At 39.6% G+C, this 27,252-nt stretch overlaps 1 protein-coding gene across 2 annotated transcripts; it reads left to right on the plus strand.

Annotated features, from left to right (window-relative positions):
• Positions 1-300: 300 nt before the first annotated feature.
• Positions 301-26,384, plus strand: cfap221 (cilia and flagella associated protein 221). Of its 2 annotated transcripts, XM_085265678.1 has the most exons (25): positions 301-431; positions 719-919; positions 1,060-1,160; positions 2,829-2,915; positions 3,038-3,133; positions 3,509-3,609; positions 3,799-3,902; positions 8,478-8,637; positions 10,383-10,512; positions 10,946-11,066; positions 11,209-11,320; positions 11,724-11,811; positions 14,503-14,592; positions 15,531-15,626; positions 17,625-17,712; positions 17,951-18,042; positions 18,450-18,530; positions 19,818-19,925; positions 20,010-20,180; positions 20,257-20,342; positions 20,411-20,489; positions 21,280-21,380; positions 24,387-24,482; positions 24,595-24,702; positions 25,870-26,384. In XM_085265678.1, the coding sequence occupies exons 2-25, from the start codon at positions 790-792 to the stop codon at positions 26,045-26,047; spliced, it is 2,604 nt and encodes an 867-aa protein (XP_085121804.1). In that variant the 5' UTR covers positions 301-431; positions 719-789; the 3' UTR covers positions 26,048-26,384. The 2 variants fall into 2 exon arrangements, with proteins under 2 accessions (XP_085121804.1, XP_085121805.1); XM_085265679.1 differs by lacking the exons at positions 301-431; positions 1,060-1,160 and having other exon boundaries at positions 802-919.
• The last annotated feature ends 868 nt before the right edge of the window (positions 26,385-27,252 follow it).

The following is a 27,252-nucleotide window of genomic DNA, read 5'->3' on the forward strand; positions in this document are numbered from 1 at the left end:
TCGCGCTAATACAATGAAAACGTCCTTTACGACTTTCAAAGTGTTTATTTATTTACTGTTAAACGTAGTGATAGGACATCTGCGAATATATTTAGCAACATATCCATAGAAAATCTAAGTTTTAATTAATTTATATATATTGATTTACTGTGTAGTAAACGTATTCAAACAAATAACAACACGTAAGCTTGAAGCTTGACTTTTATTTTGAAAGTAAAATGTTTAGCTTCCCGCCTAACATCGGATTGTTTACGTGTGTAACAACACAGGCAGCCGACGAATCAGGATATTTGTCCCACCCCTTCAGAGTTTGGTGGTCACCACGGTAACGGCCGCGTTTGACAACAGCAGTAAAAAGTGTTGAAGCGAAAATACACGAAACACGACTGCTGTATTTGAATAAATAAACGCACCGCCTGTCTGTTACATAAGTAAGTCCTGTTTTTTAAGAGGCTTTAATAAAACTATTTATATGAAGCTTTTAAAGTTATTTCGAATTATTCATATTAATAGTCAACAGTACATGGGTCATTTGCAATTTTTAGCATTCCTAGCGTCGCACATGAGTTTGTAATTTCTCACTTTTATAGTGAATGCGTCAATGAGTCTAACAGAAAGTGACTTTATTAAATTAACTCTATTTTCCTTACATAAAAAAAGAAAAGAGAAAATAATCGCCGTGTTTCTTTCATAACCCTTCCTCTGATGATGCCTTCAGATGTCGCAGTGACTGTCCTCCGACCGTCTGTCGTCCCTCTCGTGAGGAGCAAGGGCTCATCTTTTGCCAGGATGGAGGTGGCTCTGTCTGGGCCACAGACGCTCTCAGAGCCCCTGAGGAGGAGGGCATCTCTACCTCTGAGCCAGCTGGTGGAGGCGACCCAGAGCAGAGGCAACATCCCCAATCATCTGCTGGAGTCAAGTACATATTAACCATGACCTCTGAAATCCTCGATAGAATTCATAATTGTAGTTTTCTGGAAGCAGTGATACTAAGTACTTGATTTTACAATGACAACTTAGGTTGAGATTTCTGTTTATTTATTTATGTATTTCTTGTAGAAATCTATGCTAACCTGAAAAGCAACAGCCTGATCCAAGCAGAGCCCTCTGAGCTTCACTTCAGTGGCTTTGAGCTCGGCAAGGATTATGTAAAAATCCTGGTGAGGAAAGTCCTGCTGTTTTCCTTTACTACTTTCCAAAAAGCAAATGATGTAGCTAAATCACAGGGCAGGTGTTATGTGGTTTTTGTCTCTTTATTTTGGAGTTATTGTAATAGGAATGTACTTGATAAATGTGACATGTGACACCTCATTTGAGCAGGTAGCTTAATATTAATGGTTGTGAAGACACTATATAGATATGATTGAGAAGATAGTGCTCAGATCTCCTCTGTGGATAATTACCACAGCTGTGTCAGGCAGACAATAGAGATGGTGTTGGGTCAAGGCCTCTGGTTGTTTTTGTTGAATTTTGCAGTCAGCACTAACCAGACCTCAGTTTTGGCACCCACCAGAGATGTGGAGTTGCTTTGTGTCTTATTATGCAGTCAAACACAAATGTTTTACTGTAGCTAAAATAAGACTGTTATTATAATGTGAATCATGAGTGGGGACCTACAATGAAATATATGAAGTATATGAGATTTATCATTACCAGTTTCAGTAATAGCAAGCATGTTGCGTCCAAATGAATGCAGACTGTATTTGTTTGACAGTCTGTTATATTTAAATAGGCCAAAATACGTCTAGCAGCTAAAGGATGACAAATACTCTATTTGAAACACTAGTTCAAAAAAGGCATTCTGGCTATTACTGAAGTAGCGATTAAGTGTAAATATGCCTGCAGTGCTTTTCTGTTTTCACCAACCCCCGTTTGTATTTTCCATCAAATTTCTCCCGCTTATTGGATGTCACCAAGCTGCCAGCTCAGGGACAAATACAAGTTTGTGATTCATCAATAAAACTTTTTGATTTAAACGCAAACAAAGATTTCAAAGACATTTTTTGGATTTGCAAAGAAAATTTGCAAATCCAAATTTGATTTCAAAGGAAAATGTTTGAATTAATTGGATCCACAAGCAAAAACAAAACTTTAGACTACAAAAAAAATTCTGGGGTTTCTAGTTAAGCTTTTGGATTCACACACAAACATTTATGGCAAACAGAACCTTTGGATTTGTAAACAACAGATTTGCATTAATTAACATTTTTTTTTAATTCAGAGACAACAATGTTTTATTTGAAAACAAAAACTTGGAAGGTTTGGTTTCTTATAAAACCAACTCATTCAAAAACATTTTGAAACATTTTGTTTGCTAATAAAGTTTTTATTTCAAAGGAAAACTTGCAAACAAAACTTTTTTGGATTCACAGACAAATATTTTTGGTTTGAAAACAAAAACATTAGATTTGATTTTGATTACGAAACAAAATATATAGCATCTAATTAAATCTTTGGATTTGAATCAACTTTTTTTCTACAAATAAAACATTTTTAAAACATCGTCAGTACTTTTGCTCTAAAGTTTCTTTTTGATTACAGACATTTTGTGCTTGATTGCATTTTAAAGAAACAGTAACTTCAAACTCAAACAGATTCAATTTGTATTTTCTTTACAAAACATTAAAATAATTTTAAGAATCCTATCGCATCATCAAGTCCTCTCATTTGGTTTCCATTAGGGTAATTTAAAGTGAATGGGGGACTGATTTTACACACTGTGAGCATGGTTGAGCACTGTAAGCACCAGGAATATGGAAATGGCTTTCTCAAGTGCACATTTTAAGTGGAATGAATGATTTTTTTCCTCTCCTCTTCCTCTCCATCAGAAATTAATCAACATCTCATCTGAAGTTATGAATATTCATGTAATTCCCACCCAAACCAAGTACTTCCAAACAACTTATACCAAAAAGGTATTTTTTTTTCATCGTTCCAAATTGCTGACCTGAATATAAGATTATAACTCCACTTGGCCATGAGTGCAATCAGTGTTGTTTCTGATGATTCAGTCTTGTTCCATCTGTTTTCCTTCCAGTATCGACTCATCCCAGGCCTCGCCTACACGCTGAAGGTCGGATTCTGTCCTGATGAGTGGCGTTACTTCTATGACTGCATTCGAGTTCACTGTAAGGTTAGGTTCCAACAGTTTCTGTGCCATTGTGGGCACTCTGTTACTGTTTGGCAGGGAGTCAGCTGCAGTGTGCTAATGCTGTTTGTTTTGTGCTTAAATCGTTCCACCAAAGGCATTAAAGACAAGTTGATTTTTGCAGAATTTACACTGTGACTCCCTGCAGGAGCTAGCTGGTGTAACATGCATCTTATCTTACTTATGGAGTTTAGCAAACATTTAAACAAGCAGGATTTACTCTCTGCTTTAACTTATCTACCTTGATCTTTACTCTGAGAACTGTTTTCATTTTTCTCTGTGCTTCTTTCACACTTCATATCCTCTCTCTTATGTTTTCTCTTGATTTTGTTCATTCAACCTGCCTACACCCTTTCTCAGGGGGAAGATAACCTGTTAATTCCAGTTCATGCTTACCCTGTCATCGATGACCTGCACATCCCTACTCATATCGACCTACCAGCTGTAGCACTCAGACAAAGGTGTGTGTGTGTGTGTGTGTGCTTCATGTTAGTCTCTATGATGGACTGGTTTATTTTGACCTCACGTCTGCCTGAGGTCTTGCCTGTCTCCTTGTATTCTTCCATGCAGCCAGCCATGATTTCATTCACCCATTGATGTCAAGTCATAAAAAAATAATATCATCTCTGTCTTTCTTTCCTTGTCGCTAGTGTTTGCCATGCTATTCCTCTGAGATGTAGCTGTCCCATTGGCTTTGAGTTTCAAGTGCATATTATTCAACCCCATGAGTCCTTCTCCATCCACCCCCTCACAGGTAACCATTCACTGAATATTTTCTGTTGTTGACTGGGTTTTTTAACAATACAAAAATCTGAATGTTCAGATTAGAACATATAAGCAGTCTAATCTATTGAACAATTACTAATGGGCTGTAAAGCACCACATCTTGGGCACAGAAGGAGCAAGTCTGCGGGACTGGCTCTCAGTGACGCAAGCTCTTGCAGGTTCTGAAAATTCTGTGTTTAGACAGTCATGCTGACTTCAGATAAAATGTTTCCCAACTTTAAAGCTCTGGCTGAGGAGTTGCAGGTAATTCAGCCTTCTGAGCCTTCAGAAGAAAATCAAGCCAGACTTGTGAAGTTATCAGTCCCAGTTTGGTCTCTCCAATGTAGAGGTCTGGGCATTCCTTGTTGCACTGTACAGCATACACCACATTGTTAAGTTTGTGTTTTGGAGTTTTGTCTTTCGGGTGAACCAGATTCTGTCTGAGTGTGTTGCTGGGTCTGAAATGAACCGGGATGTCGTGCTTGGAGAAAACCCTCCTGAGTTTCTCTGATACACCGGCTACATAGGGGATGACAATGTTGTTGCGTCTGTCTTTCTTATCCTCCCTCGCTGGTGTCTGATCTCCTTTTCTGTGCCTATTTGCTGACTTTATAAACGCCCAATTAGGATAACCGCATGTTTTAAGTGCTTCCTTTACATGTGTGTGTTCCTTCTTTTTCCCTTCAGGCTTAGAGGGAACATGTTCTGCCCGGTGGTGTAGGGTCCTAATTACTCCAAGTTTGTGTTCCAGAGGGTGATGGGAGTCAAAGAGGAGGTACTGGTCCGTGTGTGTGGTAAACTGTTGAGGTTGCCATTCTCTTCAATGTGCACAACGCAGTCCAGGAAAGGCAAACAGTCGTCCTTTGTGTCTTCCCTGGTGAACTTGATGTTTTTATCCACAGCGTTAATGTGAGCAGTGAAGGATTCCACTTCTTGTGTTTTGATTTTGACCCAGGTGTCGTCTACATATCTGTACCAGTGGCTGGGTACTCTTCCTTTGAAAGAGCCAAGAGCCTTTCTTTCCACTTCCATCCATCCCATCCCATCCCGTCCTTTTCAAGGTCTTGAAGGCAACCTATAACTTTCTTTTTGTAGCTGCTTGTGGGGTCTCGCTTTAGGGCTTTGTAGGTATCATTGTCACTGAGGAGGGCGGTGATCTTTGTGTGGTAATCCGTTGTGTTTAGGACCACGGTGCACCTTCCCTTATCAGCTGGTAATATAGTGATGTTGTGGTCCTTGCTCAGGGAAGCGACGGCCTTCTTTTCTTGTATTGTGAGGTTAGACGGAGGGACTTTGGCACTGGAGAGGGTGGTTGAGACTTTCATCCTGATTTGCTCTGCTTCTGTCTGTCATAATTTATTAATCCGTATGGCGGTTTCTGTGGCTGTGATGAGGTTTTTTTACATTTATGAAAACAAATGTAAACAATAATGATAAAAACAATCAAAAATGAACACGGTTAAAGGTACTAATAAAAGTTACGGGTAACAGTATGATTATAAATCACATTAGCTAGGCTAACACTTGCAGCTTGTGTCTCAAACAAACATTGAAGATTCAAAGTTCCATAATTCTGTATCCTAGATGAGTTCAACTAGGCGTCAGATATTCACCATTTTGATAATAATGGTAGACTTTTCAAAGAGACGTTCATACTGAAATAAATGTACAACTAGGCTGGCTTTTGTTTAATTTTTCTCCTCTTGTGGATGCAACCCATAATGTGGGTTTCTTCTGGATAATTTATCAAACATGGTTTTGTGTAAATAACATGAGAATGAACTATGTAAATATTTCTTTTGTTAGATTTTTTCTACAATGCCCTGTGAAAAGTGTCCCTAATTAATGAACAGCGGTAAATGTCTGAGTTTTACCGGGAAATAAAAGTGTAGGGAATTACAGTATCATATTTAGGCTAATAGATTAAGGATAAGCCTCAGCAGAAAAAAGCAAGTGTCCTGCACTTCCTCAAAACCTCAGCCCAACGTTGTGCATGCAGTAAGTCACTGCAGGACTTGAAAGATTTCTTCTGCTTCCACACGCTCAGAATGATCAGCATTCATGGTCTGGGAAGCTTCATAACGCAGGGTGAAAAAGCACTTGGATCTCAATCGCAGCTGAGAGAAACAAATGAGTTTCTCCTTTTGGAAATACTTTTGTGTATTTTCTCCTTTACGTTTACGCAAGAAACAGGTCCACTTCTCAACAGAGCTCAGCATTTGTAGTATAACACAACAGCATCTTTTTGGTCATTTGTTATTCTTTTATAGTAAAGTCATTACCGAAGCCTTCTTTGATCAGCCCAGTAGTCAGTCAGACACATTCATTATGTTTCAGAATGTTCATTTGAACTGATGGTAGCATGGATGGTAATGCACTGCAATCACTGTGACATTAAATAGTAGGTCAGCGCAGGTGTTACCAGTGACACAAATGAAAGTTGATTAAGTGATGTGACTGGAACTGTAGTTAGCTTACAGTATTGATTGTTTATTGAGAACTTTTAAAGTAATTTATTGTTTTCACTGCTAATTAACAACAATAATAATACATAATACAATAACCTTAATTCATAATTTCTTCCCTTATGATGGATTGTTTATTCATAAATTTTTAACTCTCAATCCTAAAAAACTACTGGACTATTATTATTATCAGTTTATTGTAAAAGCTCCCTGAAAAGCAGAGAAGACCATGTTTGTCACTATATTTGTCACCAACGAGACAATATTTGTCCTGTGTTGGCTTCATTTTATTGCATCCTTGTTGGAATCCTGCTCCTCACATTCACACACACTCTTGTATCTTTTAAGATTAGACTCAAAACGTTATTTTTTTGATAAAGCTGATAGTTAGGGCTGGATCAGGGTAACTGGAACCAATCCTTAGATGTACTGCTATGGACTCGCACTGCCTGTGGGACTTCGTGTGATGAACTGAGCATTTATTTTCCACTCACCTCCTTTGACATCCCACGTGTTTATATACCACTGCAGCACGTCACTAAATTTTAGCCATCACTCTCCCTTAGTCTGTGTTTTGTCCTGTCTCCCTATGCTCTTTTTTTCCCCCTCACCCCCCACCAGAATGCTGCCCCTCCGTGAGCCTGATTCTGCTAGAGGTTTCTTCCTGTTAAAAGGGTTATTTTCCTTCCCACTCTCATCAAGTGCTTGCTCATAGGGAGTCTTTGATTGTCGGGGTTTTGCCTTGTCATCTTGAAGTAACTAATATTGTGATTTGGAGCTATATAAAGAAATCTCGCACCTGTCCTTGTGTCCAATAGAAAAGTAATGCCCATATCCACGCTGGAGACGACGTCATTATTTTCCTCCTCCGGCACACGAACTGAAATCAGCTGATTGTAGTGCAAGTGCGTAGGAAGAGAAAATGCATGTTTGTTTGATTGTTTTTTTTTTCTTTCTATCCATCTGGTGGGCAGATAACTGAAGAACCTTTGTAACACATTACACCCTATTTGGGCTCAAGGTGGGATTAAATCAGGGATCAGCTCTGAGCTCCTTCTTGTTTGCAGTAGTGATGGACAGATTGACAGATGAGGTCAGGCAGGAGTCTTCATGAACTAAGATGTTTGCAGACAACATTCTGATCTTTAGTGAGAGAAGGGAGCAGGTGGAAGAGAACCTGGAGAGATCGAGGTATGCTCTGGAGAGAAGAGGAATGAAAGTCATTAGAAGCGAGACAGTCTAGATGTGTGGGAATGAGATGGAGACAGGTGTAACAGTGAACCTGCAGAGATCAGAGGTATAGTGAATGTAGACGAGTTTAAATATCTGGGGTCAGTCATCCAAGCAAGCGCACAAGAGAGATAAAGAAGAGAGTGCAGGCTTGGTGGAGTGGGTGGAGACACATATTGGGGGTTATTAACAGCAAGAGTAAAAGGAGAGATTTACAAGTTGGTTGTGAGACCTGCTGTGATGTATGATTTAGAGAAGGTAGCACTGAGAAAAAGGCAAGAGGGTGAACTGGAGGTGGCAGAGTTAAAGATGTTTCATGAAAGATTTTCACTGGGAGTGACCAGACTGGACAGGAAAAGAAATGAGAGCATGAGAGGGACAGCTAAGGTTGAGCGTTTTTTGGAGACACAGTTGGAGAGGCAAGGCTCAGATGGTTTGGACATGTGCGGAAAGTGGACAAAAGATACTGAACATGGAACAACAAAGCAGGAGGAAAAGAGGAAGACCACAGAGAAGATCATGGACGTAGCGAAGAAGAACGCGAGGACAGGGTGAGATGGAGGCAGATGATCTGCTATGGCGAGCCCTGAGAAGAAGCTGAAAGAAGAAGATTCAAATTTTAACTATTTATTCAGAAGCTATGGAAACACTTAAAAAATAATAATTTAACTGTCCAGTGCTCTTAGCTAAAAAATCAACAAGTGCAAGTGTTAAGTTCACTTATTTTGTTTGTAAGACCTGTCTAATGTTATGTAGCTGGCTTTCTGCAGTAGAAAGCCTTAATGCAGTCACCTGTGGTTGTAAATCACTGACCTAGGTTAGCCAAACACATAGCTCCATTATTAATATTTGTTTTCTCCCTCTTCCAGGTGTGATACCAGCCAAAGGTGAGGCAAAGATAACTGTGACCTTTTGTCCACTCCAGTTTGAGACTTCTCAAATCACCTTTCAGCTGGTCATTTCACAGTTCAACACCAAGCCTTACCTGTGTACCATCACTGGGAGCTGTGCACCGCACATAGCTCTCAGGTAAAATTTCACAACTGAGTAGAAATACAGTGTTGTGTTAGAATGTTTTTACAGATGAACAGTTTGACTAATCAAAATGTCAGTTTTACTTAGCTGTTGGTGTTTTGTTCCTTTCACAGTCATGTTTTACTCTATTACTCTCAGTTGCTGTCTTACTGTCCTATCATGTGCTTTTGCTCATAACAGCTGTGATCCTCAGCCTAAGTACAACCTCAAATTCAAAAACACCGGGATCTCATTTATGCTATCAATGTACACTATGTAACAAATTGAAGTCTTTCCACCAGTGCTTTATTGTTTTCACGAGCATCCGGCATCCTGAATGATAGCTTGGTGAAGTTTGCTGTTTTATGGTAAAAAACAGTTCTCAGCTTGTGGGAGTAAGTTTACCGCTGAACCACATGGGAGTGAAAACATCCCCCAAAATATCTGGGGACAATAACTAACTGGGTTCAGAGAAAATGGGCACATGTGCAGATCAGAGGTTTTTCAGCTGATATTAATTTGGTTCCCATGAGAAAGAGGGTGCTATCCATCACACAGCAGTAGCTCCTGACTCCATCCCCTGCACTGTCTGGTGTTATCTTGGCCAAAAGTTAATAATTCATGAAAATAGCTTGGTAGCTGCTGCAGTGATATAAGGATGGATACAGCTCCCAATGGATGTTTAGCATATAAAACACTCTCCCTCTGTTTGTTGTTCCTCACGGTGGAACCAAATAAAAGATGATAGATATGCAATGGAAAGATTAAGGAATATATGCTAGAGCCAATGTTTATCCAGCTCGAACCAATGTCTGACATGTGCTTGTTACTGTGTTCTCTGCCTGACTTCTCTGACATAGAGGCTGCTCATAATACAAACAGTGACTTGAGTGATTTTGCTTCTGTGTTGCAGAACGTCATCAGTCTGATGTGATGCTTGGTAATAAATCTAGTGCTTCTTTGTGACCGAATGTTCAACTCTTGTTAACTCCTTTTTAGCCGAAGGTTGCAGAGTCAACTCAACTGTGATTTAAAGCTGTAGTTGGCTAGTTCTCTGTCTTGGACTGCATTGCTAAATTAATAGCCATTTTGAATTAACTGTTTTTAATTGTAATTATTAGGCCCTGACTCCCAGCTACCCTGACACCGTGTATTCTCTCTCTGTTCATATATCATTTGATAAATACTCAGAGTCTAGAGCCATTCCTACTCTTCTGAAATAACTATTTCTGGAACATTCGTAAAGGGATACCTTGACAGCTAGCTTCTTCTGATTGAAACCCATCTGTTTAGAAATGATCCAAACAACAACTTCAATGTTTCATCCACTACTTGGGGGCTAGGTTTGCAAAGTTTGCTTTTCTATCCACTAATTAGCCATTTTAGCAGTTTATAGATTGCTTTTAGCTAACCATTTATCCACTGTTTTAAACAGTTTCAGTTTTAGTCAATTCGTTACTATTTCAACACTTTCCCATGTTTTTTGTTTTGTTAATTATTTCAAAAAATGATATGAAAGTTTTTCACTATTTCAGCTAATTATTTCAACAATAACACCATTACTGTGTTAAACACAGCTCATTTTCTGCTTAATTTGAAATTGTTCTCTTTTACTAGGGGTGACCTTTTAGTGTGAGATTATTACAAAAATGTAAGTTGTGCTTACTTTAGCAGTGAGCTAATTAGCAAGTATTGAATCAGTTTTGGTATACTAATATATATACATTTTTTCACTTTTTTCCCTTCCATCTTTCTGTTAGTGAACTGGAAAAAAAGTTCAGTTATGAAAGTGCAGTGACTGTGAAACACAAAGGAGCCTCACCTTCTACCCTAGTGCTTCCTCGAAGTAAATCCAAATACAGGGCAAATAAGGAGGCTGACAAGTCAAAGGTATGGCCAACCGATGGTCTGACTGATTAACTCACTAAACTTTCATAATCCTGTTTAGTTATATTTCGACAGGTTAATTTCCCTGACTCAAAAGCAATGAAATATTTTAATAGTTTTTTTTTTACATAAAAATTATCTTTTCTGTAAAACTGTATCTGCAGTACCTCTGTTTTGGGAACTCTGCTGGGAAAACAGTAGCAAGTAGTAGCAAGACCCTAGCATAGACACACCAGGCATCAACAAGAGCAAATATGATAAGACAGACAGAGCTTGAATAGGAAACACATGGGTTGGAGGTGGGTTGCAAAGTGGTTTGCAGAGTTAGGATGTTTAGAAGGGCATCAGATGGGATTAAGATCAGCTGATTTTCTGGGATGGCATCTTGACTTTATGACTTTTCTTAACTAATGCTACTCTTTTTCCTGTCCTATAGGCAATCAGGGATCCAACTAATGTGAAGTTTAAATTGCCAGTAGATGTCTGTACTCCTGCAGGGGTGGCAAAGATGCTGATCAAAGACTCTAATAAACTCAGCTCTAAAGACTTGAAGCAAGGTAGATGCAACCGAGTGTTTTTACTCTTGACGCTGATATGCATGTCAACATTGTTGGCATATCAAATCAATCACCTCTGTTCAGTTTTTGTTGAATTACATGCATGCATGTCTCTTTTCTGTTTGTGCAACCTTCACTTCAGCCATGTCCTCTGGCAGCATGATAGCACGGCAAAATAAGCAGATAAAAGAAGCCCTGTTCATGAAAAAGGTTCAACAAGACATGAAGGAGGAGCAAACAAATCACCTCAAATGGTAGGTTTGATTGAATATTAAAACTGGGGTGGCTGTAGCTCAGGTGGCAGAGCAGGTCAGCCACTAATCAGAAGGTCGGTGGTTCGATCCCAGGCTGCATCCTGGCTGCATGCCAAATATCCTTGGGCAAGATACTAACCTCGTGTTTGCCTACTGGTGGTGGTCAGAGGGCCCGGTGGCGCCTGTGTCCGGCAGCCTCGCCTCTGTCAGTGCGCCCCAGGGCAGCTGTGGCTACAATGTAGCTTGCTATCGCCAGTGTGTGAATGGGTGGATGACTGAATGTAGTGTAAAGCGCTTTGGGGTCCTATGGACTAGAAAAGCGCTATACAAATGCAGGCCAACTCAACCAAAGTTACTGAATGTTTAATAGATGTGTTTACTTTATGCACCCCCTTTGACTCAGGCAAGTCCATCTGGGTATGGACCCCATGTCAGAGCATGCAACAAGACAGATACTGGAGGAGAGAGAGATTGCTCAGCATGAATATATGGTAAGTTATGTCAGCTCGTGTGGATGTAAAGAAACACTGTGCTCATTGATACTCATTGAAACCAGAGGGCTTGGCTAATACACATTTTCCACCAACACAGTGGAAATAACCTCTAAAAAGTTCTAAAAAGGTATCAGGGTACAGCGGCACCAGGTGTAAAGCCATCAACACTGTGTTGATGGACAAGAGGTCAAAGTCTGACACTTACATGTCCCTTTGCTAGACTAAACTGTCACATTTGGGGGGCCCCACAACAATGTGTGGGTACTATACTTTGTTATTCTGAGACATGAGAAATTTGTGGGGGGAGAAATGTAAACAAAGAGTGTTGTATTAGGCTGTTGCGTAATGTTTCCTGAGAATTATGGACATCTTGACCAACCATAAACAAAAAGTGAATCAGAAAAATGTTGAACAGAAGAAGACATAAAAGTGTAGGCCCTGAGTTGTTTGAGTTCTTTTCCTGTGTTTTCTGAGAGGTGTTGGAGATGGTGACAGTTTGCTGTGTCTGCATTCAAAAGGGAAGATTAAAAAAAAAACTTTATAAAGAATTCAGAAAGTGTATTTAATCATTCCTTATCTGACCATCTTTGATTTCTTAACTTTATATACACCGTGTAAACTGGAAAGTTCTTTATATCTACAGCCCTTACTGATAAAAGTTTGACCTTCCATTAAATGGAGTTTTAATGCATGAAAAATATTTCTTGCTGAAATAACTGATGGGAGCCCAACTCACAGGATCATAGAAGCTACTGAGTCTTTGCCCCATGGGCTTGATGATGGCGGTACATAATTCATGGGAGGCTGTAAGCGGTGAACTACATAGTGGTGCGTATAGATTTTCAGATATCCCCATAATAAAGCCAAACTCTTTTCATCACACCAACACACCAGCATGTACATGTAATTCCTATCATACATAGTGAATATAATAACATATTGAAAGAAAAAAATACGCAGGACACAGGAGGACACAGACCTTGGGAGGATGGAAATGAGTCCTAGTTGGACAGTACTATCTTGCAGGGTAATTTTGATTCACCAAGTCCTCTCTTCTTGGTCAAGGTATTGGTTTTAGTAGAACACATTTTTTCTGTTTTCATGTAAGACCTTGGAGACATACTCAAATGTGCTGATAGCTCATCAGTGCGTTCCATATTCATACCGTTCACAGTACCTTATTCAGATGTAGAATTATTGGATCCACAGTGGGGTTTTGACCCTTTACATAAAAACCCTCTTGACTGTATGATTGATTTTTATTAAGTCGCCATGGAAATAGTGCAGAGTCAGCCAAACTAATGTCAGTTTTGAAATATGAGTCTCTCTATGTCCTCAGAAAGGTTGTTTGAATAGTTATCAGATCTCTCACAGACACTTAACAGCACTTCCTCCCCATCTCCTTTCCACCTGCACACTTTATAATGCAAATACACACACGCACACAAACACACAAAGTGTCCTCTGCCATACTCTTTCTGTTTTACAGCCTTGTATCACCACACTTTGTGATTTTATGGGAACTCTGTTGTTTTTATTATACTGCCACCTGTCATCATCTAATGTTGGCCCTCTGTGGAGTCTTGACTGGAGGCCAAAGAAATCTGTTTGTCTATTTGCTTCAGAGTTATGTAGTTTTATAGCTTTGCAACATTAATTTTTGCAACGTTATTTTTTCCTCAGCCAGGCTGTGATGGTTAAGTTTACGATTCTGAGAATTAAGCCATCAACCTTTTTTTCCTCTTTAGCCAAAGAGGTTCCAAGTTTTCCTTACAGAGGATATAGATGTTGGAATGTTTGTTTTCCAGTGGCCCTGCAACAGCTATCACTGCCACAGCTTTCCAAAAATAGATAAAATATATTTTTATTCCTTTTTATTCCAGTCAAATTGCAAATCATTTAAAGCCTTATTCACAGCTGTTCACTGAGCATCTCAGAGAGGCCAGATCTTTCACCACTGTAACAGAGTGGGTGTGATCAAATAGTGCAAAAATTAGGAATAATGTCTCAGTGCAAAGTTGTACTGAGATTGCATAGATTTTTTTTTTAATTTTGTCATCTACGCTACATAATATCATTAACCAGTATTAAATGGCTTTAATCTACACGCCTTGAGGCAGCATTATAAATAGACATGATTCTGAAGAGGAGCACCTCTGAAGAGCACTGACAGTGAACACAGTTCACAAATACAAACTCAAACTCTGCCAACTTCACTGGACTTCCCACCTCATTTAGGATGGACACAGCAGTTCTTTTGAAATTTGTTTTTCACATGCGCCAAGTTAGCTGGGTTAAGAGGACCATGCAGCATTAACCTATGCTGCCATCCACGTCGTGTCGTAGTGAATTAAGCCCCTGCTTGTTTCAGAAAAACCAAGCCAAATTTTCCACATCCGAGTTCAAAATTGGCCCGATTGCTGTCCAGAGCTTCCACTAAACATTTGGAGTTTTATGAAATACTCCAAAGAGCACAAAGGAAGTTTCCAAAACTGGACCAGTTTTTCTTTTATTTTCCAAACCACTTAAAGTGTTGCTGTGAACACAAAAGAAAACAAAAGAATTTGTGAATGATTTGCAAATGATTGCATTATGTATTTTATTTATATTTGAAATGGCATCAAATTGTTTTGGGAGGGGGGTGGATTCATACGATCTTTTACTGTACAGTAATTGACTGTTTTATAGGTGAAAAGGGGAGCTGTAGGGCAAGAAGAAACCTTTGCTGCTGGACCACCTAAAATGTTTTCAAGACGAGTGCTTTGTGAAGTAGGACAGGTATGTCGTTAACTTAGTTTTTTTCAATTCAATTCAATTCAATTTTATTTATATAGCGCCAAATCACAACAAAAGTCGCCTCAAGGCGCTTCATAGATACAGAGAAAAACCCAACAATCATATGACCCCCTATGAGCAAGCACTTTTTTTTGCTAAGATCCCCACAAGGAGCTCACCTTAATGGGAAAAGGCGCCGGCATGGTTTTTCCTTATGGTAAATGGTAAATGGACTGGTTCTTTTATAGCGCTTTTTACTCTGAGCACTCAAACCACTTTACACAACTAATTCATTCACCCAATCACACCCATTCACTCAAGCACTTTTTCTAAACTGTTTAGTGCTTACTGTCTAACATTCACACTCACACTCCGATGAACATATCGTAGAGCAACATGGGGTTAGTATCTTGGCCAAGGATATTTAGCATGGAGACTGGTGGAGCCTGGGATCGAACCACCAACCTTCCGGTTAGTAGCTGACCTGCTCTACCTTATGTGGGTGAACTTCTGGAACTTTTTCAACACGACTTAGTAAAGTCTCAGGCAGCACAATGTGCCTCCACAGAAAATTCTGAAGCTTAAGTCGCTGAATTGAAAAACTGCTGCATGATGATCTTTAATTAATACTAAATATATTCTGTCTTAGTGAATGTGTGGATATGCTTCTACCAAGTACCAGAAGATCTTTTATTCTTTGTACAAGAGCAGTTTCACGCACAAAAGAAAAAAAAGAATCAGTTGCTCATAGCTCATTTCCAGTTTAATCCAATCTAATATTGACTTATTAGTATTCCACTTTCTTTTGTCATTTAAATACTCCTAGCAGAGGCCTAATAAAATTAAACTTTATGCTTTTTTCATGTACACTAAATGTGCAGTTAACTGTCGAACACGAGCAAGTGAGATTTAACAATGAATGTGTTTCTAACCTGTTCCAGGCCCCTGAGGGAGTCCCGGCTTTCCAGTTTTACACCACTTTTCAGTGGGAACTGAGACGAAGAGTTCTCAGACTGTTCCAGCAGGCAGCTCACAAGGTACAGTCATCCATATACTGCAAAGTCTCTGAGGTACATGAGCAAGTACACACATCCATGAGCATTTGCTCAATGCATCGTTCACATACACATCCCTCAGGGGAGGGCTGTTACACCAGCGCCTGTCCCTTTTGTTTAGCTATGTGTAGCTCAAATGTATCTTCTTTACAGTATAGTCAGTTTTCCTGTGTGAGGTGCGTCACAGTAAAAGTAAAGAAATGTAGTATTGTCCACTCTATGACCTTGATGTTCTTCTTTAGCTACTGCTATGCTGACTTGGTGGTATGTTTTGGGTCGTCATGCTGGAAGAACAATCCAAGGGCCATCGTTCAGTTTCTGGGCCAAATCCTGACTGATGGCAACCCATTCTTTCATAATCAGTGCTTGGAGTTTGTCACAATTAGAGGGTTTTTGTTTGTCCACCTGCCTCTTGAGGATTGACCACAAGTTCTCAATCTGATTAAGGCCTGGGGAGTTTCCTGGCCCTGGACCCAACATTTCAATGTTTTGTTCCCCAAGTCTTCACTTTGACCTTATGGCATGGTGCTCCGTCATGCTGTTCTTCAACAAAATGTTCTTGGATGGTTGAAAGAAGCTGCTGTTGGAGGATGTTTTGGTGCCATTCTTTATTCATGGCTGTGTTCTTTGGCAAAATTGTGATTGAGTCCACTCTTTTGGATTAGCAGCAGCACCCCACATGAATGGTCTCAGGATGCTGTTGGCATGAGACAGGACTGATGGTAGCGCTCACCTTTTCTTCTCCGGACAATCCTTTTTCCAAATGCCCCAAACAATCGGAAAGGGGCTTCATCAGAGAAAATGACTTTACCCCGGTCCTTAGCAGTCCACTCACTGTACCTTTTGCACAATATCAGTCTGTCCCTAATATTTTTTTGGGAAAGAAGTGGCTTCTTTGCTGCCCTTCTTGAACCCTGGTCATCTTCCAAAAGTCTTCACCTCACTGTGTTTGCAGATGCACTCAAACCTGCATGCTGCCATTCTTGAGCAAGCTTCGATCCCACAACTGAATCATCTTTAGGAGACCGTTCTGGCCCTTTCTGGACTCTCTTGAGCACCCTGATGCCTTCTTCACAGCAATTGAACCTCTATCTTGATGATCCGATAAATGGTTGATGTAGCTGAAATCTTAGTAGCAACAACATCCTTGCCTGTGAAGCCCTTTTTATGCAGCGCAATGATGGCTGCACGTGTTTTCTTGCAGGTAACCATGGTTAACAGGAAGAACAATGATTTCAAGCATCACCTTCATTTTAACGATTCCAGTCTGCTATTCTAACTCAATCACCACGACATAATAATCTCCAGCCTTGTTCTCGCCAACATTTTCACCTGTGTTAACGAGAAGATTATTGAAATGATCTCAGCAGGTCCTTTTATGGCAGCGATGAAATGCAGTGGAAATGGGTTTTATGGGATTAAGTTCCTTTTCATGGCAGGGAAGGACTTTGCAATTCATCTGATCACTCTTCATAACATTCTGGAGTATATGCAAATTGCCATCATAAAAACTGAAGCAGGAAACTTTCTCAAAACCAATATTTGTGTCATTCTGAAAACCTTTGGCCACGACTGTAGGGGCTCAAATACTTATTTCACTCATTGACATTTAATTCAATTTCTGACTTTTAATGTGTTTTTTCTGGACTTTTGTTGATATTCTGTCACTCCCCATTAAAATGAAACTACCAAAATCAGGTTCATTCGTTGGAAGTGTTGATACTTACAAATTCAGCAGGGAGTCAAATAATTATCTCCTCCAATGTACCCACTGCTCCTTCTTTGTCCTCTTCCCAATGCTCCCCCTCCAGGGCTCATTATTGAATAAGAGAAAAACCAAAGGGCTTAAATGTCAAAAAATAATTAGAATTGGAGTGAACCTGAAATCTCTGTCTGACATGTCTCCTGAAATCACAAGTGTGAGTGAGAAGCTTTAGCAAAGCAGTAGCACCCTGCACCACCCTCGTCTCTCCCTTCCAGGTTGTGATTCGACGTCGCATGAACCGGAGACTGGCTTCTTTGAAGAAACTGGCAGACAGTATGAAGAACCTGCCCTTGGCACAGAAAGGTTTTCATTATCCTATGATCTCCTCATAAAGAAATAATCTCATTATCCGATGGCAGTAAGGCACGCTTTATTGAATTTATTCCTTGAGGAAAAAATGAAATGATTATGAGGCTCATAACACATATGCAAGTGTCTGGAACAGAGTTCTGAATGTGAACACTGAAAATTGCAACAAGTCTGGAGAAATGAACTTTTATTTATTCTTTTTTTACATGTCACCTCCTCACGTTTGCTTTAGCTGATAAAGAGAAGACATGCGACCTAAAAGTGTCTGCAGACAAAGTCTTTCCATCTTCATCCCCCTTTTTCTCTAATGAAGATGACCCCCTGGTGAGTACCGTGCACAACTGGTAGTGGAAAATAAAGACTTAACACAGATTTTGAACTGTTCTTGTCCAGTGTTGTGTAAATTAATGTAATCATTAGCAAAAAGTGTGTGGTAATTTATTTCGAATCAGTTTACCTTTCAACCTAACTGGGAGATGACACCCAAAAGACAAGAAACCACTGACAAGTGGGCACTAGCTAGTGTCCTGCACTCGAAACAATTTTCATCCATTATTTCCTGTGAAAGACGTCCTTGATCAAACCGTGGAAATCAATGAGGACGCTCACTTTCCCGTACTTTGATTAAATCTTTCATTTCCTACATGCCCCACAGAGAGAGAGAGAGAGATGGGGTAGCCTCTGTGTTCACTGGAACAAATAATGCCATTTGGTCTCCTTCATATTTCTAGGCTAACATTAATTTGCCTGAACTACCGGTGGATACTCTTGATGTGACTGTGACATCGCACATTCCTTTCTTCAAGCTACAGGTAGTTATTTACATCATACACAGCACTTTCAGATCAACAAATTTCACCCAGCAGCAGTGTTGATAAGGAGTAACATAACCATAAACCAGTATAGACCGTATATATAGATTAAACTGGAGCTCTTTCTAACCTTTCTAGCTTTTGAACAAATGTGTTTGGTGACCCTGTGGAGGGCTCAGACACCTAATTTTCACCTTCACCACCGTCAGCGATGCCAAATGCCTCATACAAAGTGTCAAATTACTATTAGTCAAGTCAAGTCAAGTCAACTTTATTTGTCAATTCTGCCACATGTACAGGACATACAGAGAATAGAAATTTCGTTACTCTCAAACCTCTCTATTAATACTGTCATGTATGAGAGCATTTGCCTGTAAAACAGTGCTTTACTTTTCAAACTGGGATATATTTTTCTGAATACTCCTAGAATTATGAATGTAAAATTTTGACCTATAATTATTTTTATTGTTGTTGTACTATTTTATAGTGAAGCGAACATGTAAAGTGCATAAAGTGCAAAAGTCTTATTTGTTCGCTAGAAAGATGGGAAATAAGTGCAACAATTTATTGAAACACGCAAACATAAATTAAAATGTAAATACATGTAATATGAACACCTGTTGTCTTCAGCAAAGTCTGAGCTTTCTAAGGAAATTTCTTCAAGTGTTAACAAGCAAACCAAAAACATTGCTCTGAAAATGGTCGGGTACAGGGACTGTACTGAAAACAAGTGAAAAAGCAGCCAGTTTCCAAAGAAAAATTCAGAAAGAGCTTCAAAAAGCCCAAAGAACTATTGATCAAGACCACTTAATAAAAGACAAGTGCTCACCTAGAGTAGCTTGTACCACGCTTCAAAATAATGCACTTCCTCTGACACAGGTGACGAGTACTGTTAACACAAAATGTGACAGTGTAAAAAACTACATTTTATGTTATCTGGGTCATATTCTGCTTACCTTATAAAAAATCTCATCCTTTGAGTGTTTGACTTTTGAAGCTAGAGTGGATTAACAACCACTGTAGCATCATAAAAATTAAAATTAATCGACCTAGGTAGTGATAGAAGTATGATTTCCAGCGGAAACCATATTTTGGAGCAAATTTTACAACTGTTTTGTCTCAATAACCGCTGAGATTAGAGTTCATTGACAAAATGCTTCATTAACTAGGATGGCTATAGAGAGACAGCACCTCTAAATGGATTGTGATGGTAATAATGGGGTCATAGGGACTCCTTGTCCTTGTTGATGTTATGTTGTAACCATGCTTTCTGTTGATATTATGCAGGTCCCTCTGCACTATAAGCTTATGGGCTACCAGGCTGTGTCAGCTTGGGAGGCATTTAACTCTTATATTCCCATGACTTTGGCTAGGCCACTGCGTACTGGAGCTCCGGTAACTAAGCACCACATGTTTATTTATAATATATCAGCTATGTATTTATCCACTTATTTGCTTTAAAAATTCTCCTTTTTTTAGGACAAGCTGGAACCCAACAGAGCTCATTTTCCCATGACAGAGGACACCACAGCAGGAGAGCAGCATGATGAACAAGACAAAGATGCAGAAACAAAGGATGATTCCAGTCTCTCTTTCTGCGCCCCTGAAAATCTGCTCAGACCTTTTCCAGCAAACCCACTGAGAATCTTTGTAAGGCAGTATTAATCAGGTGCAAAATAGAGGTGCTTTTCTATTTATGATGAATGTTATTATTATTATGTTTCAGAACCCAGCTCCGGGACTTCAGACCTTTAAAACACCCCCTAAATATTTGGAGAGTGATTTGGAGTTTCATCTCTGCCCTCTGCCCAGGTAAGTTATTCTCACCTTTATGATCAATTTATTTCTACGAAACGTCAAACAGCTCATTCTGCTTTCAGGTATACGGTCCCTGAGAGCACATTGTGTGGCATAAGGACCCAAACGCCACACACTCAGAAGAAGTTTCTCAAATGCAAGGTAATTTCCCCCTCATTGTGCAGTTCACGAGTTTCTTTCAGATAATTTTTGTGTCCCATATAGAACATGTCTTCGGAGATTTTTGGTAAAGCATGTTAAATAAACTTGTTCTTACATATTGAGCTTTATACACCATGTCTCATTCACAAACCACTATTTTCTATGTCTAAGTAGAAAAGTATCTTGCCCAAAGATATGTTTGCATGCAGAATGGAGCAGCTAGGGATCAAACCACCAACCTTCCAATTAGTAGATGCACTGCTTTCCCTACTGAGCCATAGCCATCCCACAAAACATAGAAAGTGCTTTTCACTTGTAGTTGATCTATCAAAAACGGCTCCCGTTTTCTGTCTGAAAATTGACATGTCCAGTGTAGCTCAGTGTGATCCCACCAAATCAGCTGATGACTCAGCTCTTACCCTTCCTTCTACTCATCCAAGTGGAGGATTTTACGTAGGCAACACTGTTTAAGCTGCTGTAGCCATGAGCAACAGTTGCTGTAAATCTGCAAGCCACTTTGCAACCCATCTACATCGCAGCTCCTACTGTCATGCTGGATCTGACCTAATCAATATCATATCTGCTGTCAGTGATGCCTGATCTGCTGTGTACTGGGCCTGGCTCCTGCTCTCTCCACCTCTGGCTTTACACATATGCACACTGAAGGGCGGACAGGTCCCAGCACAGAGCCATGCCACCAAAAATAAATTACTGCAAATGGGAAAATCAATCATCTTCTGACTATAGTGGTCCTGACCGAAATGTTTCTTTTTTTCATGATTTATAACAGGAAGTGATCCCTGGGGTTATGAAGTGGAAAAATTTGGATTCTATCACCTTGAAAAGTCTTTCAAACCAGGCCGCTCTCACCAGTGACTGTGCTCCACGCAGGTTGGTCAGAAATATTTTGTCCTCTTTGCTTTACAACGTGAGCTGTGTGTTGAGAAGAGTTCAATCTGGCCGCTGACACGAGTGAATCAAAACCTGCAGATGAACTTTTCCACTACATCACTGTTTATGAGATGTGTCGGGTCACATTTTTCTTCTTATCTGCTAAACTAGGCGGCAAAAAATGACTTCATACCAAGAGCAGATACCCAAAAGTTAAAGAGAAGGTTCTCATGTTCTCAATAAGAGTGTCCAACTAGAACAGTGTCGGTTCATAAGTTTGTTTATGGTACTTGTTTACAGAGGAGAAAGTGGCTCTTGTCCATTTCCTATGTGAAAGAATTTGAACTTTTGACCCACTCGCTGCCAGACCACTTGAAAGACAGCGTTTTCACAAACTACATCAATATATTTTTAAAAAAGACAAGTTACATAAGCCACAGACTCATATTGGTAGTTAATAGTTACCTACTCGGATATAATCCTCTTTCTGCAGTTTGGGATTCACTCTATCATCTCAGTATTCCAGAAACACGACTTCTCACTATCTTCCAAAATAAATATGTCATGTCACATCCACACTGCTTCCAGCTCCTGCCAGGATGCAGGATGTCAAACTCTCCACTTGTAATCGAGATAGCGGAGTTCCTTTTACACGCAAAGAGTTGGAGAAGATGGTTGTACAGTATGTAGGTATTGAAGCACTTATGATTTTGGAGTTAAAATGCTGGGCGCCATTTCCAGCTTTATAAAACAAAGTGCTGTTATTTTAAAACTGTCCATTTAACCAGATAGTTGAGAATAGTGTTTTGATCAAATCAGAGGTTCTAAACGCTGGTGGGGAGAAAAGCCCCACTCAAATCTTCTTTTTCACTTAGCTCTAGTGTAAATAGCCAGATTTAGGGGTTTTTACAGCTGCGGTTATCCATTATTTTTACTTATTTTGAGGTAAAATCTGAGTGTCTATCTGTAAAGATAGAAAGCTTCTTCTGATTCTAAATGTTTTCTCCTTTGCTATGTATATCTGTGTGCGCATGGAATCTAGGTCATACAGTATGGAGGCTTCCCTCACGCTGCAAAATAATGATTTATTCAATCCTCAGTCTAAATGGGCAGTGAATAAATGATGATATTTTTCATGTAGTGTATTAGTGAACACAGCATTGGGCTGTCCTGTTCTATTTGTGGTGGGCTGTGTGCTTCTGTCTGCGCCCTGTCATAACTGATACCAATCAGGTGTGCAAAACACTCTGTGTGTCTGACCTTTCTCAAGCCTATACCGCCATGTGCATTGTAATTTGTCTAGCATGAGAGAGTTTCTTGTTTAAAACCAATTTAAGTACCAAAGTGAACATTGGAAAGCTAATGAAGCAGCACTCCTCAAGAGATCCGAAGTCATCTCAAGTCTTTGTTTGACAAGATGCCTGCATAATCTGGGCAACCACAGTTCACGTGGTGCATTTGGGAATGTGTGGGTTTGAATCTCTGCTGCAACTCTGTCTTTTTACCTTTCTGCCTGCTATCCTTTTTTTCCCTCACATGCCTTGTGCTGCGCAATTAGAGCCAAAGGAAAATATTTACTTCATACTTGTCAGTACCTACCTACCTGAAAAGTGTAGATATATAATTGTCTGTGAAGGTTCTCAGTCATCCAGGTCATCGTAGTCAAAGGAGCTTGCAAAGAAAAGCGTCTGGACTTCTTTAAGTTGCTTGAAGACGTTTCACCTCTCATCCGAGAAGCTTCTTCAGTTCTAAGGTCAAATGGTGGAGAGTCCCAGATATAAACCTAGTGGGAGTATCCCCCCACAGAGGGACAAAAGGACCCCCTGATGATCCTCTAATCGCCTGAGCCAAGGTATGAAACTGGGCATGGGTCCCAATCAGCCAGAGTTTCGGGTGAGCTCATTGTGAAACCTGGCCCCACCTTGTCATGCGAATTCCTGAGGTCAGATGGCCCAGGATGTGAGTGGGCGTTAAGGCGTCTGGGAAGGGATCTCAAAACTGGATTATAGATGGTAGAGAGTTGGTGTTGTAAACCCCCGCCTCTGTTCAAAGATGGTCGCTCACAGTGGACATAGATGGCTTCTTTCACTCCTCTTTCAAACCATCTGTCCTCTCTGTCCAAAATGTGAACATTGGCATCCTCGAAAGAGTGTCCTTTATCCTTAAGATGCAGATGGACTGCTGAGTTTTGTCCTGTGGAGGTGGCTCTTCTGTGTTGTGCCATGCGCTTGTGAAGTGGCTGTTTGGTCTCTCCAATGTAGAGGTCTGGGCATTCCTCGCTGCACTGTACAGCATACACCACATTGTTAAGTCTGTGTTTTGGCGTTTTGTCTTTCGGGTGAACCAGTTTCAATAATGCATGAGAGTAACTACCTCTTACAAAGTGTAGTATTAAGTATTTATACAGAGTAAGTGCCAGGTTAACACACATTACAGTTAGCTAATTATCCTACGCTCGATAATGTTAACATATGTAACATGAACAGTAATAGGAACACAAAAAATGCAGATACAGTCCACAACTACTGGGTGTAAATATGTAGTACTAATCATATATTTATATGCATTCAGTACTAGATGTAACACATTTTACATCTAGCTAAAAAGGCTATCTAACTAGCCTTGGCTTGCTAATCTTTAACCAAAATCTTATTTCACAAAAACATAAATGCAACCCAGGCCAGGTCACAGAGTCTTTATTTGTACATCCTTTGCCCCATCATTACAAAGTTGCTCTTTAATATTTTTAAGGAATCCCTTGTTATTCTGTGGTATCACTAACATTTGGCTTATCAGTGTTCTTTTTTTTTGCCCCTAAGTGGTTTCAGCTTTCACTAAGGAGCACCTTTATCAAACATGTTTGAACTGAGATATGAAACCACCTTAAGCACTCCTTTCATCTCAGTGAGACTGAGGAGCTATCTGAAAATTATCTCAATTCATCTGATGCACGGTGGTCCAGCTCTTCAGGGGAAAAAGCGCTGTATGTGTGTGTTTCCTGTATAGATCTGTCAACTACAACACAGAGATACTTCCACTCACCGCAGCTTCTCCTCTCGCCAACCTCCCTGATGATGATGTGGCCCCGCTAATGGACACACTGTAAGTAGATGAGGAACTATATTGATCTTTGTGCTGGGAGCTTCTTTTTTTATGGGTCTCATGGGAAAGTGCTCCTTTGATTATTTCACTGTGTGTGTGTAACCTCATGCAGGTGTGAAGGCTCAGGAGTCCAACTGACACCCGAGATGATCAGAGCAGAATTCTTGTGTGGAGAAGTTCTCGTCTCCATTAGCAACCTCGACGCAGGAAAGACAACCGTGTAAGTGTAGGGATCGTGAGCGTGCAGCAAAGCTAAAAGATTACTCATACATACGGTCTGGAAGAGATTCAAGAGATAGTTTATGGCATGATGAATGGATGTTTACATGAAGGAAGCCCTTCACAAGCAATAAAAGGGATGAATGCTCCTTTGCACACACATAGATATTTTGGAAAAGACAAAACACATGTTTAGTTTGAAGAGGGGAAGTTGTCAGGATATACCAACCATTAAGTTAATAGATTGAATCAGTTCGTGTACCTAAAGTTTGTTCCAGCAAAAGCTTCCTGGGAGCTGGGAGTTTTTTTTAAGTGTTGTCATAGCAACGAAACTGATCTTTAATCTATTCAGCTTATAATCACATTAGATGTAATATATTGTAGCAAATATGTTCTTATATCACTGGTCTATGCTGATAGCGCCATTTCTCAAAATTTAATTTAGAGGCCAAAAAATATTTGTTTAGGTTTTCAGGATTTTATGAAAAACATAAACACATTAAATAAAATAAAATATATATATATTTTAAATAGTGATGATTAATGAGGTAATAATGATACTGTTAATACTACTGAGTAGGGCCCAACTAATATAGGAATAGGATTAGCCCAGTAGCGATACTGATATTTGATTATATGAGAATAGCAAATATAAACAAAAGCCAACCTACTAGTGAACAGCTTTTTTTTTTTTTAATCATACAATTAAAATGAATGGTAATGCTTGAGTTGTTTAAACATTACAATATTAAACATTTTAACACCTGTAGATGGAAAAAAATCGTATTTTGGAAACTTATTAGCATATGCTAGAAATCATATGGGTTTTCTTTTTTGGGTTTCACCAGTTGTAAAAGAAATTTAACAATTTGCTCAGTACCATTTGCCTCAGTCTTATAATGGATTTATTCGTGCTATCTCTCCTTTTGTTAATCTTTTTACAGATTTACTCAGTGCAAAATTGATGTGACATAATTGATAACTATTCACATTTTAAAAAGGCAGCTGATATGTTTTTGTTTTTTAAGCTTTAATTTAGTTTTTATCATTTCTCATCATTTTTAAGGTTTTTTCTAAATTGTCGTTGAGAAATTAGGAACGATACGTGTTGTACTCGCTACTACAGCTGCTCTTCTTCCATCTGTAAAGTTAAATTGTTCTGTCCCAGGCACCAGAGGCAGCATCACATTGAGGCGACCTACAGGTCTGAGTTTAACCAGATGGGAAAAAGAGTGATGACTAGACTGAAGCAACTTGGAGTCACTGACAGAACTTCTCATTTACCTGAAGAAGACCGTGAAAAGCCGAAGCCTGTGCACACACATCCTATACACTCACATGAGTAAACACCACTGCAAGACTACAGATAAGCATTATACCCATCCTACTCACTCATACAACACTCTCCTTTGTTGGCCCTGACATGTCTTTGAAATAAAACCTGGTTACTTTCCCACCCACTCATAAGCCTCCTTTCTACCCACTCAAAATTACCAGTGAGCTCCCCTACTGTGCTTTTACAAAGCCTGAAAATTTGTTATCCCTCCACCTACTCAGATTCATATATAAGCATGGCTTCATTTTACACACCATTACCTACATTAAATGAAATATGATCGTTCTGCATTTTATATTTGAATTCTTTTGTAAAAGTTTATTACAATTAAATCTTATTATGTTATCCACCAACATATAATGCTTGATGTTTGACCACTGACTCTGACTCTGTGTATTTTCCATGTTCCTGCTGTAACATGACATTTAGATTGAGCCTGCACTGATTAGAGTCAGCTATTTGTCTGATGTGTAGCTACCTGAAGAAGAGATATTATTTCTGTATTTATTAGGAACATCAGTTCAACATTTATATTTTTGTGGCTCTTAAAGAATAGATGCTTAGGTCAGTAATTAGTTACCAAAACAGCTGACTGGCTGTGAACTCACTGGGTTGGAGTCCAGTTCATACGTGTTCTCCGACCCCTAGAGGGAGCTCCAACTCTATGAGTGTTATAAGGGTCTCCACATTTATTTGTCCTTCAGTGAGTATGCTCGCTTGTAATGACTCTGCTGTAGAGAAATACAGTAGAAGTGCAGTATATGAACTTGTTTTACAGACATGCAAAAAAAGGGTCAGATTTTTTTGACATGGGGTTAGGTGCAGTGTACTAAAGCCCTTAGCCATGATCCTTCACTGTCAGAATGCATTGAGGTGACAGTGAAGCGTGGTCCTGATTTCGCCTCAGCTTAAAAAGGAGAATTCAACTCAGAGATTAAGTGAATTATTATCACTCGTGTTATTATAGTCCTATTTCACTCTATAGCTTAAACCGAGATATGAGCCGTCTGCCTCAAAAGAAGCCTATAGCCACAGATTAAATGCATGTCTGTCTCAAATGAAATATGTAATAGACAGCATAATAATAGTAACAGGCATCATGATGTGTGTGTCTGCGAGTAGGAAATAAGGAGTTGCAGTACACCAACATATTACAGTTTGTATCAATTTTTCACCCAGCAGTCTGCATCTACCAATTCCACAGAAAACACATCT

Source organism: Mchenga conophoros, linkage group LG23, assembly GCF_057382185.1.
Source record: "Mchenga conophoros isolate Kocher_MC1m ecotype Shallow Benthic linkage group LG23, M_conophoros_male_GT1.1, whole genome shotgun sequence".
NCBI lineage: Eukaryota > Metazoa > Chordata > Actinopteri > Cichliformes > Cichlidae > Mchenga > Mchenga conophoros.